This window comes from Paroedura picta, chromosome 10 (assembly GCF_049243985.1).
Source record: "Paroedura picta isolate Pp20150507F chromosome 10, Ppicta_v3.0, whole genome shotgun sequence".
Classification (NCBI taxonomy): domain Eukaryota; kingdom Metazoa; phylum Chordata; class Lepidosauria; order Squamata; family Gekkonidae; genus Paroedura; species Paroedura picta.
In genome coordinates this window covers 65557888-65574728 of record NC_135378.1, presented here as the reverse complement: position 1 = coordinate 65574728, position 16841 = coordinate 65557888, and the positions used below count along the sequence as shown (strand labels likewise).

At 40.9% G+C, this 16841-nt stretch overlaps 1 protein-coding gene across 50 annotated transcripts in view; it reads left to right on the top strand.

Moving 5' to 3' along the window:
* The window catches only part of ANK2 (ankyrin 2), a 331669-nt gene that overhangs the window by 239181 nt on the left and 75647 nt on the right, over window positions 1-16841 (top strand). For all 50 annotated transcript variants that reach the window (XM_077300524.1, XM_077300529.1, XM_077300531.1 and 47 more), the window contains 11 exons: window positions 196-294; window positions 440-538; window positions 2755-2853; window positions 3097-3294; window positions 4399-4497; window positions 6574-6672; window positions 7087-7284; window positions 8123-8221; window positions 8305-8403; window positions 8531-8629; window positions 13866-13964. In XM_077300524.1, coding sequence (XP_077156639.1) covers window positions 196-294; window positions 440-538; window positions 2755-2853; window positions 3097-3294; window positions 4399-4497; window positions 6574-6672; window positions 7087-7284; window positions 8123-8221; window positions 8305-8403; window positions 8531-8629; window positions 13866-13964 — 1287 coding nt within the window. The remainder of the gene's footprint in view (window positions 1-195; window positions 295-439; window positions 539-2754; window positions 2854-3096; window positions 3295-4398; window positions 4498-6573; window positions 6673-7086; window positions 7285-8122; window positions 8222-8304; window positions 8404-8530; window positions 8630-13865; window positions 13965-16841) is intronic.

The following is a 16841-nucleotide window of genomic DNA, read 5'->3' as shown; positions in this document are numbered from 1 at the left end:
ACTCCACTGGGAAATATTTTGTCTGCGCTGCATCAGCCTGTTTTCTGTGTTGGGCTAAAGTGTTAGTCAAACTGTCCAAGAGCATGCTGTTTGTCATTATGCCAGAACCTGCTGCTACTGAAGAAAATTGGTAATCTAACACCGTATGACTTCTGTAGTTGCATGCTTTATCTAACATGGTTGTCTTTTGCACAGAATGGTTTTACTCCACTGCACATTGCTTGCAAGAAAAATCGCATTAAAGTCATGGAACTACTGGTGAAATATGGGGCTTCAATCCAAGCTATAACAGAGGTAGAGAAATTTCCTGAAGCATTTCTTTCCCCACTATTTCCTCTTTCTCTTAAATTCCCACTCTCGTTTTATATAAATGAGGAAGACACCCCTCTTCCTCAAGTGATTTGCAGAGGAGTAAAATTGCTGTTGCTTTATTTCACAGTCGGGTCTCACACCAATACATGTGGCTGCATTTATGGGCCATTTGAACATAGTTCTCCTTCTGCTGCAGAATGGAGCCTCTCCAGATGTCACTAACATTGTGAGTATGGCTTGTATTTGAGTAATCGTTGTGAGTTGCCATAAAGCTGGTGCAAAGGCCACGTTTTATACCATTATTTTATGAGCTATCCTAAAACACAATCTTCTGACTATATAAATAGGTATAAAATAAAAAGGAAATTTGCCTTTTTAAAGAAGAAAATATGTTTAAAATGTTTATTTTATTTATTTATTCATGTTTCAGTTTATATCCCACCACTCCTACACAGTGGCTCGTGGTGGGTAACAATAATCCCCCAACATAAAACTGCCATGAAACAGTCATAATATCTCCAGTATAAAACCCACCCCTTGGTGGCAAAAAACTCCCACCTCCCCCCAGCTTGACAGATCTTTTGGATAAAAATACCTCGGGGGGGGGGGCAACCAGAGGGGAGCCCAATGTCTTCAACAGGGGAGCCTCAACCAAAGACCTGATGGAACAGAAAGTTCTATCAGGCCCTCAGCATTCCCAGGAATTCATTCCCCTAGGATGGGACCAGGACCAAAAAGGTCCTGACCCTGGTCAAGGCCAGGCGAGCCTCCCTCAGACTGGGAACCTCTAACATAACCACAGAGTGACAAGCCCTGCTGGGGGGGGGGTGAATAAGGAAATAGGTGGTCCCACATATATGAGAGGCCCAGACCATGGGTAGTTATTTTAAAACCCTAAGTAGTTCCTTGTTCTTCGAATTGATGAGACCATTGCAAGGTACTGGCAAACCTAATTTGCCAAGGAAGGTCAATATTATAAGGCATAGTTGCCATAAACATAAGAGATAGATTTGAGTCCAGTGCTTCTCCTGCACATCAACATGGCTAACCATAAATAGTTTTCAAAGAAAACAGGCATATTTACTGAAAAGGCATATCTACTGATTTCAGTGGAATTTGCTGCTTTGTAAGGCCCTAGAACTACAACCTGCATCTGTGGAAGAAAGTTAGACAAGTTTAAAGAAAAATACTAATTCTGGAATTTAGATGTTTCCTTTGATTAATAACTTCAATTATATATGACATTTTATTGTGTGTATGTGTATATACACACACACCTACATTTTTATGTCTGCAGAGCAGTATTCAGTAGTGGTTAGGGTGTTGGCCTAGGAGGTGCAACACAAGTTCAAATTCTCACTCTGCCATGGAAGCTTGCTGGGTGACCATGGGCCAGTCTCCCACTCACAATCTAACCTGCCTCACAGGGTTGTTGTGAGGATAAGATAGAGGAGAGAACACTGTAGACTGCTTTGAGTCCTCACTGAAGACAAAAGAAGGGTCTAAAATGAAGCAAATGCACCCTTATGTGTTTGAGAAATTAGATGTTAGCCTAAAAAACCAAACATAAATTGAACATTATTAGCCTTCAAGTCACCATAGGATCTGTTTGTTTTTACTACTAAAGACTAACACAACTACCGATCAATAATTTGCCACTCTGAAAATTTAAACTAACCTAGTTATATCTGGATAAATAACAAATAAAAAGCATAGGTTGAGATTAACTGTTCAACTAGTTAGACTTCTACAAGACAACAGCAACATCCCAGGGAAGTATAAACAAGAACTAAATAAGGCTGCATGCAGAGTCCATACGTGTCCAGTCTCTTTATGTTTATGTTTAAAAGCAAACTTTTAAAGGTTCCACTTAAATATGAGACATTTTGATACAAACACACGTTTCTACAGTTAATAGTATTTGTTAACTAGTCTCAAGTTGATATGTGACTCCAACAAATCTTGAAATCTTGAACGTAGCATGTTTTTGTTGGCTTTGTAATCAAAACTTTTCTCAGTTACCCATCTGCTGCAAAGTCATTGATCTTGACAGTGCCCCACAACGTATTGGGGAGGAATAGCTTAGAATCTCTGTATGAGTAAGGCAGAGGATCATATTTCCCTCCTGGGCCCCATAGTGATGCCGCTGAGCAACATGAGCACTATGGTGAAGTTGGGAATTCATGTAATAATCTCAGCGATCTCGATTGGGCTAGCATTTTACTTCTTGATAGACCGCCCTCTGGAAGATGCTCACCAGTGGTTTCTACAGTAGTTACCGTGGTTCATTCCAACCTTAAAAACTAACTTTTAGAAAGTTATTATTAAATATATTGTGGGTGGATGTTATGATTCCTTCAGACTCTGAGCAATGCCAACAATCCCATACCATTTTCATTTAACTGATCTTAAAAAGAATTAAGAATGTCTTTTCTTACTTAGCGAGGGGAGACTGCATTGCACATGGCGGCACGAGCAGGACAGGTGGAAGTGGTCCGCTGCCTCCTGAGAAACGGTGCTTTGGTTGACGCCCGTGCAAGGGTAGGTTTAACAACGTTCTGAAGTCTATCCTTCATGGTATTTGCACTGTGCCGTAAAAGCAGTGGGGTACGTAGGGTGGCTAAATGTTGATGACCCTGATGGTGATAATAAACTGGGAGGGAGGGAGACCTGTGTCTTCCTTTTGAACACACCTGTAGAGCTGCTATGTGAAATGGGAGAGAATGAAGCAGCCGTTTTATTAAAAACAAAACATTCTGATGTCTTCCCTGATTTGAGTTGTAGGAGGAACAGACTCCACTGCATATTGCCTCCCGCCTGGGTAAAACAGAAATTGTACAGCTGTTGTTGCAACACATGGCCCACCCAGATGCTGCCACAACTAATGGATATACAGCGCTGCACATCTCTGCTCGGGAAGGTCAAGTGGACGTTGCATCCGTTCTCTTGGAAGCGGGTGCTGCACACTCTTTGGCTACCAAGGTAAAAGAAGAATTTCCCAATAATGAGCCGGCTTTAATATTTTACATTACAGAGGTTTAAATGGAATCTGTTGCTCATGCATGCTTTACTCAGGGTTCCTGGGTGGTGGTGGGTTCTCCTTCTTTAGAAGTTTTTAAGCAGAGGCTAGATAGTCATCTGGCAGAAATGCTGATCTTATTAACTTAGGCAGATTCCGAGTGGGTGGGCATGAAGGGATGTGCCTGTGTTTGTCTCTTGTGGCCCTTCCTTGCATACCCAGAGAATTGATCGCCACTGTGGGATGGTAGGTGAATTTCCTCCAGGCCAGACTGGATTCTGGAGATTTTTGGTGGAGACATCACTTGGGCAAGAAATTGGGATCAGTGTGGGTGGGCAGGTAGTTGTGAGTTTCTGCATTGGGCAGGAGGTTGGAGTAGATGACCCTGGAGGTCCCTTCCAACTCCAGGATTTTATGATTCTAGGGAGGCATCATGACTCAGTAATAAAGCATCTGTTCTGGATGCAGCAGGTGCAAGGTTCAACCCCCAGCACTTCCACTGAAAAGGATCAGGTTAGCAGATGATGTGAAAGGCCTGTACCAGAGATGCTGGAGAACTGCAGCTAGTAGATAGTAGTGCTTGACAAACCAGTAGAGTAGATAGTAGTGACCCTGATAGACCAGTAATCCAGCTCATCATAAGGTGTGTGTCCTGTATGTTTCTTCCTGATCATCCCTTTAAACATTTTCTCAGTTAACAGCTCTTAAAAAGAAACAGTCAAGGGCTCTGTGAAGGCAGCTGCAGAGAACAATCTCTCTGAAATGCCTAAATGCAATAATTGGTGTATTTCTGGATGTTAGCTTTGTGCTGAGATTCCATCATGTTTGGGTATTTCATTTTCAAGGTGCTAGCCAAATGGGAAAAAAGTGATATGGTTCTTGGTGTGGTTCTAGTGTGTTTGTTTTCCTTTACTGATAAGAGAGGGTTTTTTTTGAATTTGAGAGGTAATTGGTTATAAACTGTGAATTGGGTGGAATTTCTTAAAATTTCTTTAAAATTTCTTTAAAGCAAAGGAGCACATTATGATCATATAAGTACTCCGATTTTGCATTTGGATATTTTACAGAAGGGATTCACACCACTGCATGTGGCAGCTAAATATGGAAGTCTGGATGTAGCCAAACTCCTGTTGCAGCGCCGAGCATCTCCTGATTCAGCTGGAAAGGTAGGAATTAGATGAAGTCTTTAGGCCTAAAATCAATACCATTCAAGATAGCATTGCTTAGCTACGCATTTAGACATTAGAACTGATATTCACCAGATAGTATTTGTCTACATCAGGCTTTCTCAACAGGGGGTTCTCAATGGCCCCAGGAAGAGTTCCCCAATTGGGTGAGAATTAATTTTTAAATACATATATTAAAATTATATTAATTTTTTTAAAAACATTATTGTGATATGACCATATATGGTTATGTTGACCCTCCCCCCCCATGACCAATGATGGGCCTGGAGGGATTTCTCAATGGAGAAGTGCTTCAGGGATTTCTCAATGGAAAAAGGCCGAGAAAGGCTGCTGTACATAAACAACAGTGCCCCCCATACACTACATTACTTAATACTGTAAGTGTTTATTACAGGCATTTGTTTGTTCCAGTTAGTACTGGCAATCATCTTGCAGCTGCTATTATACATGATATTTATATAATTCACCTCCTTACAAGAGACAAAATGAAGACATATTCAGGCCACTCATTCTGTGCCTTAATAGAATTATGCCACGAAAGCTGCCCTCCTCATTAGAATCATAGAATCATAGAGTTGGAAGGGGCCATACAGGCCATCTAGTCCAACCCCCTGCTCAACGCAGGATCAGCCCTAAGCATCCTAAAGCACCCAAGAAAAGTGTGTATCCAACCTTTGCTTGAAGACTGCTCATTGATAGCATACATCTTGTTAAAACGTTTCCCACATGGATAGGTAATGTAATTCATATATCAGAGAATCAAATTAATGTCTAATAGATATTGTTGCCCACTTTAAGGGTAGAATTATGCATTATCAGAAGCTCAGGGATGCTGCTAAAGAGGCAGTCAGATGTCAGATTTCACTCTTTCCCTGTGTTTCCTGACTTCAGCCTGCACCACTTGCAGGGGATACAGAAGCGAACGTTATAATTCAGCAGTATAGGGAGAATTTGACACAAGGCCTAACCCTATCATCTTTGTTGTCAGCTGATGTCCTTCTAACATCTTAATCTGCTCTTTGGACATTTGCCTGTCAGTCTACTCTGAGCGGAGTTCTCAGCAGGGTGATAAAGTAAAAGTGCTCTGTGTTCCGATTGCTCTGGGTTTGTGAGACTATTCCACAAGTAAAATGGAATGGGTTATTTTTTTCTTCATAATCTGAATGTAATCGTGTTTGAATCTCATTAGCCCAGAGGTCATTGTATAGAGTTAATACAATTAAAGGTGTAAATGCAGACAATTCTTACACATGCTTATTCCCTTTGATAATTTAAGCCCTTGAATCTGATGGTGTATTTAATGTTAAGTAACATTCTTGTGCCTCTTGTGGCGCAATAGAGCCTCTTGTGGCGCAGAGTGGTAAGGCAGCAGAAATGTTGTCTGAAAGTTCTGCCCATGAGGCTGGGAGTTCGATCCCAGCAGCTGGCTCAAGGTTGACTCAGCCTTCCATCCTTCCGAGGTCGGTAAAATGAGTACCCAGCTTGCTGGGGGGTAAACGGTAATGACTGGGGAAGGCACTGGCAAACCACCCCGTATTGAGTCTGCCATGAAAACGCTAGAGGGCGTCACCCCAAGGGTCAGACATGACTCGGTGCTTGCACAGGGGAAACCTTTACCTTTAACCTTTAACATTCTAATATGAAATAATTTAAATTTTGTTCAATGTTCCTGTGTGCCTTTATTAGATCAAGATGGGTAACCATGTTTGTCTGTGGCAGTAGAAAGAACAAGAGTCCAGTAGCACCTTAAAGACTCATAAAATTTGTGGGGGGATGTGAGTTTTCGGAGTCACAATCCACTAGTAACTAGTGAGTCATGACTCATGAAAGCTCATACCCTGCCACAAATTATGTTAGTCTTCAGGGCGCTACTGGACTCTTGTTCTTTTCTACTGTGCCTTTATCAGTTCATCACTTTTTATTTTTATTTGTTGGTCTTGAATGTGCCACTGGACTCTGACTTTTTATTTAATTTACGTTGTTTTGCAATATAACTGCAGCTTAAAACAGAGCTAACACTCACTTAATGCCGTAACGTAAACCCACCCTTTCCAGAATGGTCTCACCCCGCTCCATGTTGCTGCTCATTATGACAACCAGAAGGTGGCGCTACTGTTGCTGGAGAAAGGGTCTTCTCCCCATGCTACTGCCAAGGTGAGATTTCCCATGCATTTCAAGAATGCTTTCTTTCTAGGAAATCTGATAATTTAGAGAATTTGGAAAAGTGTATTTCATGTTTACAAATTATTTGTTGCCTTCAATTTATATAAACTCTTAGTTGAAATGAACCTTTAAATGTTAAAGCATAAGCCCAATTTTTAAAAATAAAAGTCTTATTCAGTAATCATATGTTTGGACCTTTGAATACCCAACGTGCTGTCATAAAATATGTTATAAATTGATGATTCCTGCTGTGATCCAACACAGAAATCACTAGTCAATTTCTTGTTTGCCAAGTACTTCCCCCCTAAACTAAGATATAACACGTTACGAATAAGGAACTAATCTTTGCTATAAAAGAAAATGGATATTATGAATGGGTATTGATGTAAGACCCCTGCTTTTTAGAATGGGTATACTCCCCTGCACATTGCTGCCAAGAAGAATCAGATGCAGATTGCCACAACTCTACTAGATTACAAAGCAGAGACCAATATTTTGACCAAACAAGGAGTGACTCCACTTCACTTGGCCTCTCAGGAAGGTCATGCTGACATGGTGAACTTACTTCTGGAAAAAGGAGCCAACATTCATGTGGCCACAAAGGTAATCCAAATACTACTGTACATTGAATCTATATACTGTTAGCCAAATTGGCCAGATCCAGTGACTGGAACTGTGAACGGGCAAGATGGATCAGTGGATTATTGGGAATTGAGCAGTTCCATCCATTGTTGTCATTTGGTTCAAGGGCAGATGTCAAGCAGTTTGCATTGTTCTGTAGGGTATTCCCTTCTCCCACAATTCAATTTGTGTATGAAGCCAATGTACATTGGGCCCAGTTCTACAGATATTCTAATGATACTGTATTACTTTGTTTATCTTGTAGAGTGCTTGCAGTTCTGACACTTTCCAGTGTGGGTACTAGTGACATTACTAAAACTAAAGACAGACTAGGGAGCTGTAATGCTAATTTGGAAGGTATTAGGATTCACATCTTTAGATAGTCTGTTTGGTGGCCCTGTTTACAGACATGGTACATTCATCAGAGGCCCAAATAGTGACATTGATCAGAACCTGCACTGCTTAGTTGAGAAGACTATGACTTCTTGACCATACTTACAATACTGGACCACTATAATGAGCAATAGCCTATTTGATAGTGGCAAAGAAATGGTGATAGTAGAAATCCCTAGTTCAGATTCTCATTGTGGACTTAGGCAAATCTTTCTTTACTCTTGTCTCATCTAATATAGAGATAATAATGCTGACCTAATTTATAGGTCTGTTGTGAAGCACTTTAAATGATCTAAGAATTATATACATCTTGAATATTATTATTTGTATCTTATGCAGGACTCCCTTTGGTGAGAGATTTGGCTCCTGCAAAACACTGCGGAATCATACATAATAATCTAAAAGCCTGTTTGTATTTCATTTGCAGAGTGGACTTACATCTTTACACTTAGCAGCTCAAGAAGATAAAGTGAATGTAGCAGACATGCTGATCAAGCATGGAGCAAACAAAGATGCTCAGACTAAGGTATACAACCAAGCAGATGTAAGAAATTTCCCAGCCAATATTATGTTCACTACTTATGTTTCTTTTCCTTTTATTTTTTGTAGCTAGGTTATACTCCACTGATAGTAGCTTGTCACTATGGAAACATCAAGATGGTGAACTTTCTCCTAAAGCAGGGTTCTAACGTCAATGCTAAGACCAAGGTAGATGTTTATCTTTTTCTTTTTTGCTGCTTTGCAAATATAAAATATTTATACCATGTCGTGCTGGAAATGTATGTTCTAGTCTTCCTTTGTCCCCTTTCCTAAATGTGGCTTTCATTTATTACAGAATGGGTATACTCCTCTACACCAAGCTGCTCAACAAGGTCATACCCATATCATCAATGTTCTTCTCCAACATGGGGCCAAACCAAATGCCATAACTGCTGTAAGTCTGGAAGTTATGTTGTATGATTCTTTGTTTGCTAGAATATATATGACCGTTTATGCACTGGAGGTTTCATGCCAGGCTGCAGGCTGGAGTTTTAGTCATAGCAGGTTGCCCCACCTCTTCCTGCACCCACATGGGGGAATACTTGGCCTGGGGCACCTCATCCGCCTCCAATTTGTGCTCCTGCATGAGAGCTGGGGCACTGAAGTTCCCAGTGCATAAACGGTCTATATGCTGCATCTCCTGTAACATTGTGGCAATCTTGCCCTTCTTTTTTATCCTTTTAAGTTCCAACTTTTTTGAATCTAGTATTTATTGGGAAATAGATCTTATTAGGTAACTGATGGCTTGGATCCAGATGAACATTACTTGCTTCCCCCTTCCCACACCAGCATGAAATGCCAAAATCCTTCTGCCTGTGGAAAGGTTCAGCTAGATCCAAGCCAGTATCAGATACATGAACGCAACTGCTAAGCACATCTGGCATCCATTGCTGTTCAAATGTGAGGCTGGGCATCTGTTAACATCTGGTGTTGACAAGGCTTTCTTTGTTATTGGATAGTAAAGTAGTATCAATCTTATTTTAACATCTAGGCAGAGGGAAAGCACCCTCTTTGGCTCCATTACAGTGTGTCATTCTGTGTGTAGAAGCTTCTTAAAATGTAGGGAATGAACAGTTACATGGATGGCAGTGTTCTCCCAGTGCTTGCTCCTGCCCTCAAGAATTTAGATGATGATGATGAAGAAGAAGAGTTGGTTCTTATACGCCCCTTTTCTCTACCCGAAGGAGTCTCAAAGCGGCTTACAGTCCCCTTCCCTTTCCTCTCCCAACAACAGACACCCTGTGAGGTAGGCGAGTCTGAGAGAGTCCTGATATTCCTCTTGGTCAGAACAGCTTTATCAGTGCTGTGGCGAGCCCTAGGTCACCCAGCTGGCTTTATGTGGGGAAGCAATTCAAAAAGAATAGTGAAAAGGTGGAACATGTTCAGAGAAGGGTGACTAGGATGGCTGAGAGGTTGGAATCCATGCCTTACAAAGTTTGAGAGAGGTGGATTATAGCTCGGATAAGAGGAGGACAAGGAGTGATATGATAGCTGTGTTCAATTATGTAAAAGGTAGATATTTTGAAGAGGGGGCAGTTTTAGAGACACTAGGAGCAATGGATTCAGATTATGGGAAAGGAGGTTCCACTTAAATATTAGAAAGCATTTTCTGATAGTAAGGTCTGTTTGTAGATGGAATATACTGCCTTGGAGGATGGTGGAGTCTCATTTATTGGAAGTTTTTAGCAGGAGATTGGATGAGCACCTGTCAGGAGTATGTGATTTTTAATTCCAAAGGACAAAACAAGCTGAAACATTTATTTTAAAAATCCAAAAGCTGGATATTAAAGTCCACAGAGAGCACTACAAGTCACTTCATGACAGCAAAGCATTGCTAAGAACAAGTTGCTAAGAGAAACCTAGGGTTCATGTAGACAATCCTCCTTCCCCCCACATTTTGTGTGACAAAACACTTTCCCACAGAACACAGTTCCTTATCTTCAAAGTAAAGTCAGATCAGAGAGATGCCACACCAGTGCCAGTGAGCTGGTACAACCATTTGTTCTTCAGACAATACAGACAAGCAGATAAAGATAACACTACAAAGAAGTAGAATAACCTGGGAACCAAAGACGGGAGCAGGGAAATTCGAGTGGCTAACAGCCACTGGAAAAGAAGAAGAAGAAGAAGAAGAGTTGGTTCTTATATCCTGCTTTTCGCTACCCTAAGGAGTCTCAAAGCGGTTGCTTTCCCTTTCCTCTCCCCACAACAAATACCCTGTCAGTCAGAACAGTTTTACCAGTTCCGTGGGGAGCCCAAGGTCACCCAGCTGGCTGCATGTGGGGGAATGCAGAATCAAACCTGGCATGCTAGTCCACACTCCTAAACACTACACCAAGCCAAAGTAAGAGTCCCCCAGAAGAAGCAGGCATGAAGCCCAAGGAGAGGGCTATATGATACTAAGTTTCAGATTATATTGCAGATTTTTAAACCTAGACATCACGTCTGTAAGCACTAGAGTTTCTCATTAATACAGATAGGCCAACCTCCAAAGAGCTAGCTGCATAGTTTCATGCAAGGCCACTCCATGAATTTTTAAAAATCTGACTGCCATGAAACATGGAGTATTGCTGAATGAAGCCCATTTTGGCCTATGAAACTAATTTTGTGGTTCTTTGGAGCATTGTAACAAAGATAACATATTATGAATATTTAATGTCACTTCATTAATTTTTTGTACCGTCACTAAAGGAACATTCCATCAAAATGGGAATAAGTCACTTGTTTGATTTCTTTCTCTGCTCTAGTTAACTAATGAACTGGTCTTGGCAATTGTATCGCAGAACCAAACTAAATGAGATGGCGTCCCCATTATGTAAAGCAGGGGACTCCTTTTAACAGTACCAGTGGCTGAGATCACTGCAGCACAGGAGGAAGTTAGGACCACTTTATCATGGGAAGAAGAGGGGTGGTGCAGTGCCATTTCTCCATCCTGGAACTGTGTAGGGAGACATAATTTAGCAACAAGTCTCCTGGGCGCAGCGTCAAGTTGGAAAAACCATATGGGGGGGAGGCAGTAGCTCTTCCTTCATCTATGCCATGGTGGTCCTGACCAGAATTTGGCCCCCATGGGCCAAATTCCTACTAAAAGGAATTCTCTTGTGGAAACTCATTCTACAATATAGAAACACATTCTTGAGGGGTAGTGGTTAAGAGTGGCTGCGTCTAATCTGGTGAACTAGGTTTAATTCCTCACTCTTCCACATTTGACTGTTCTTCAAGATGCAGCTGTCTGGGTGACTTTGGGCTTCCCACTGCCCTAATAGTGCTGTTCTGACTGAGCAGTCCTGTCAAAAGCTTTCTCAGCTTCACCTACCTCACAGGGGGCCTGTTGTGGGGAGAGGAAGGGAACATGACTGTAAGCCACTTTGAGACTCCTTGAGGCAGTGAAAAGTGGGGTATAAACACCAACTGTTTTTCTTCAGCACTTGGGGGTGCCATCTTGTCTAGTGTGGCAGTGATTCTACATTCCTACATCAACTACAGTAACTTGCTGGCAGTCCTTGAGGATAATTAGCATCCACTAATGCCTGGTTCACACTTGTAGAGCAATCAGGTAGTAATGAGCTAGCAAAGATTTATGGTGAAGAAATGGCCTGCACCAATGGAGGACTGCATTTTGGGATTATCCAGAATTATGTTAGAAAACCAACATAGGGTAGAACATTTTCCCCAGCTGTGCTAATTTTCTATTTGCTTGATAATGTAATATGGATGATCTAACAGATATGGAGTCTACCATGTAATGTCTGAAACAATGCTGCATATCCTATTACGCTTTTGCCCCTTTATTTGCTCTCATGTATGAACCAGGACTCAGCAAATGGTTCTGAATTATGGTCTTTGTGGCTTATACATCCAAGATCTACAATATTCAGTGACTAAAAATGTTTCCCATTAACAGGTACCTGAGATGACCATTTTAAATGGTGTGTCATAGCAACTGCTTCCAATTTATATGTCATCCAGCAGCAATGGTCCACCATTTAAAAAAACTTTAGTCACTATGCCTCTGTCATCACAGCTTGTTGTTGTGAGTGGAGTAAGGGATCACAGAACTTCTCTGCATGATAGACCATTGCAAACATGTTACAACTTCTTGTAGGATGCCTAGCTATCTCAGGCAAATGTTGCTAAAATATTCCCAGGCAAAAATGAAGAAGATAAATTATTTTCATGGTTCTAATTTCTATATATGTATAACTTGGGTGGGAGTTGCTTTTTGCAAGCATTGCTTTTCGCAGCATCAAGATAGTATTTCCCATCACATGTGGTAGTTTTGGTGACTCAATCAAAAGCGTGCGCGTGTATGAAAATATTTGCTTATTCAGAGTGAGTGCTGTGCTTCCTGAATGGGTTTTGATGGTTCTCAGTAACATCAACGTAAGTCCACATCTGATTAGCTGTGTGCTATTATGACATCATCCCATTTCCTGCATGATAGGCTGGGATCAGCCATGTGACTGAGCCATTCTTCCTCTCATTCAAGTTGCAAGAGGCTAATCAGACTATGTGTCACTGTGACATCATCCCTTTTTGTATGTTACCTTTGGTCGGCTTGAATTGGTTAATCAAGAAAGCAAAAAAGTGTGATGAAGCGACAAAAAAAAAAATAGTGCCCAAGCAAAACAATAAATAATGGTAGATAAACTCCCAAATTAGGTTTTCACATAAACATCAAAAACTGAGGCAAAAGATCCTGCAGAAGGCTAAATCTATGTAATAGTAACAAATTGAATTATGTGTCTAAATTGAATTATGTGTAGAATAGAGAATGAAAGCTAGTACTTTTAATACTTTTGCCATCTGTACGAAACAGCATTTAATAGTCTTACTGAGGACTGACAGTCTATGTTTTGGATCCCAAGAATCCATGAGTTCTAGCTTTTGCAGAATTAGAGGGGATTTCTGCAAATTCCTTCTTCCAGCTTCACCTTTCCCACGCTGCATCCCAGGGGGCCCTGATGGGATCCACCCTAACACTCAGGAGTGGCTTTCTGTGGGCTGTAGGTGTCAGCCACTGCAAAATTAGGAGGTGGCAAAGATCTCTTCCATGAATTCCCTTCTGTTCACAGTTTCCTAGGAGTCAAGCCAATGAAGTGAAGCCAGTATAAAGATCCAGCTCTGTCATACTTTTTAGGGTTTTTTTTTCCATTTTGGCTGAGTTTTGTACGGGTTGCTTCATGTGCACAAATCACCATCTATAAATAATCCTTATTTTCAAAATGGGCCCTATATCAGGTGTAAATAAGATCTCTTAAACTAATAATTACCGAAGTTATTCCCAATTAAAAGCTCATGTACCAAATTAGACAGGAATGCCTGAAGCCACATTTTTTATACAGTGCATTATAGAAAACTTGAGGATTAAACTATGTCATGGATTTTTATTAAGTGTAGCAGGCAGATGTTGTGTGTGTACTGTTACCATGGCAACTGGGGCTATAATCTGAGTAAAGTTGTAAAGAGAGTCAGATTTTAATGGCAGGAGGTGGGGGGGGGAGAGACCCACTGCAAATGCCTTGTTTTGGATGGAAATGCTGGCTCATTCAGTGCCGGGTGTGATCTCATTGGTTCATATCACAATCCTCCCTCTCATTCTCTTCTCTCTCCGTCTTTTCTCCTTCCAGAATGGTAACACTGCCCTAGCTATTGCTAGGCGTCTGGGATACATCTCAGTGGTCGACACACTCAAGGTTGTAACTGAGGAAGTCATTACCACCACAACGGTGAGTGCCGGCAGCCTTTTCTTTCCCTCTGTATTCAGAAGGGTATTTCTATCCTGAGGTAGGCATGTCTTTTGCTTTGTGTCAGTTTTTAAGTGGTCTCTTGAATTGCCTCAAACGTAATGGTTTTTCTTGATGGGGTCCATGGGCAGCCGCTTGTATAAATGATATCTTTGTTCCTAATTACAGAAAAACAACAAAATCAGAGTCAAGTAGCATTAAGACCAACAAAGATTTATTCAGTAGAAAGATTTAGTGCACTCGCACCTTGAATAAATCTTTGTTGGTCTTAAAGGTGTGGCAGGACTTTGATTTTGTTGTGCTACTTCAGACCAACACGGCTACCCACGTGAATCTACAGAGAAACAAGTTTAGGTGTAAGGCTGTAACTCTTCCACATCAGGACTTCAGCGCCAACCACCAAGATCTAATGCCAGGTCTTCACTTTGTCCCGTCTTATTTTCATCTCCTGCAGTCTTTGGCATGCTGTAAGTCTTAAAGTCTCTAACAGCAACCCAGTTGTTCTGTTAATAAATTAAAGGTAGGCTTGAATGGTTTTTGGATTGGGCCTTCATTTAATAGTACTGGAATATAAAGGCTTATAGGAAGGATTTTATATAAAATAACTGGAAAACCTCACAACATGCTTATCTGTATTGCTTTCAACAGGGACTGGACAGTTTAAGGGGAAATGCAAATGATTTTATACTCTGTTGTGATGATTTTATACCCTGGCAATGTTTGTACGTATGCATGTAGGTTCAAAATGAGATTATTCTGTGTATTAAAAAGGCAAGTTTGAATACATCCTGTCTTCCCATTTTCCTGTAAGAAGCCACACTGGTCATTAGGAGATGATAATACAAGAGAAAGCTGCACCGTCATTCTTTCTAATATAGATTACCTGTCTCCTCAGACAATAAGTGTCATGTAATTTGTAGAATCATAGCAATGATAGAATTTCCTTTTCATCTTCTCAGGCTGCACATATTTTCAGATCTTGTTTTAGCCAAAGTATTGCCAGAATACGTTCAGAGTATTATACATTTTGTGCATAAATGCATATAGGTTTTGTGTGTAGACTTATATTTATCATATTTTGATTACGATGCATTAGGCACCCTATAAGAGACCAGTGGTCTTTAAACTCTAAAATAATGCACATAGTACAAGTGAAATAAACTGAATATCCATTATGGAACTAGAAAAAGCTCAGTGTGTTCTGAGACAGATTGCATGAAAGCAATTTTGCTTTCACATCCCACAATGACAGTGAGATGATATGTGCTGAGAAAGATGGAACCCAAAATGGCTTGTTGCGAAGTTATAAATAATCTATGCTATATTAATGAGCTGCAGGAAGTAGATCAATTTTAGACAAAAAAAAGCCCAGAAGAATGCTGGTAAGCAATGAAATCACTTATCGCACACAAAAAAATACTCTATACCTTAAATTATAATATTATAATAACAAGTAGTAGTAGCCATGTGGTACAAACTTAAATGGACTTCGAGGAATGGTAGAAGACAGGAAGGCCTGGAGGATCATTGTCTGTGGGGTCGCAATGGTTCGGACATGACTTTGCACCTAACAACAAGTAGCCGTGTAAATTACTGTTCTAGGCTCCCATGACCTTTTTGTGTATGTGGAGTAGAGCTCTACTATCAAGTCTACCTGCAAGTAGTGGAACAGCCTTGAGGGGGATGCTATTGTGGGAAGAGCCAACAACCATGCAGTGGCAGTACCAGAAGGATATGGTTTGGGTACATGTGTGGACCGCTGTCTTCAAGAAACATGATATATAACCACACTTGTACTAGGGCTTGTAAATCAAGGCCACCCTAAAAGAACCCTTCCTTTATGATTCTTGTTAATTACACTATGATGAAAGCTATGGCAGTCCACCCTGACTGATCCTTGAGTGAGGCTTTCTGAGGCAGGGGTCTATAAAGTATTTGAGATCCTCATCATTCCTGCAACCATGACTGGGCACACCAGAACAACTTGCAGCATCTGATTTCACTTAGAATTCTCATTGCACTTGCTCTTGGCTGCTTAAAAAGGGCATGTTCCCTTAAGCAATGAAGCCCAGTCAGGTGCACCAGTCTGCTTTCACAGATTCAGAAAACACAACGATGATGGGAACTTGAGATGGGCATGAACCAGTTGACAAAATTAAATTTTGTCATTAATTTTGACCTGTTGGGGGTTCACAAACAGAAGTTCATGCATTGAAGAACTGTGATGAACTACCATGCATTTTGGTGCAATTCATGGTGGTTCATGACAGTTCATCAGCAGAAATTAGGGGTTTATCACTGCTTTCTGCGCTTCATGAGAAACAGCTGAGCAACTGGGAACTCCCTGCCACCCAGTTGTTTGCTTTAAATATTGTCGCTAGGGAACAGAGGTCCCTCTAAAAACAAAATTTCAGATAGCAACAGGAGAGAGCAGGCCACAAAATGATGCTCTGCAGGAGGAAATCCTTATGCCTGTAGAAAAACCAGTTTATTTATTTAAGACCACTTACTCCCTAGTATCAATAACTAACCATTGCCTGTATACTATCATAAGATGTACAGTGGTTGCAGAGCTCGCGGGGATACCATAATTAACTGATCTACCTCTGTGGAAAAAGAAATACAGGGCAAACCCTAAGCAGAGTTACACCACTCTGACCATTGATATAACTCTGCTTAGGAATGTCTCTCAGTTCTTTTAGCAAATTTAACTCTCACTTCTAATCCCTTTGCAGACTTATAATTATTAGTAATAATACAATGTCTACAGGGCTACCTTAAAGGGGTCCCAATAATCGCCCTTAAAACTTGCAGCCAAGGTACTTTGCATCTTCACCTGGTGTAAACCTTAAAAGAGCT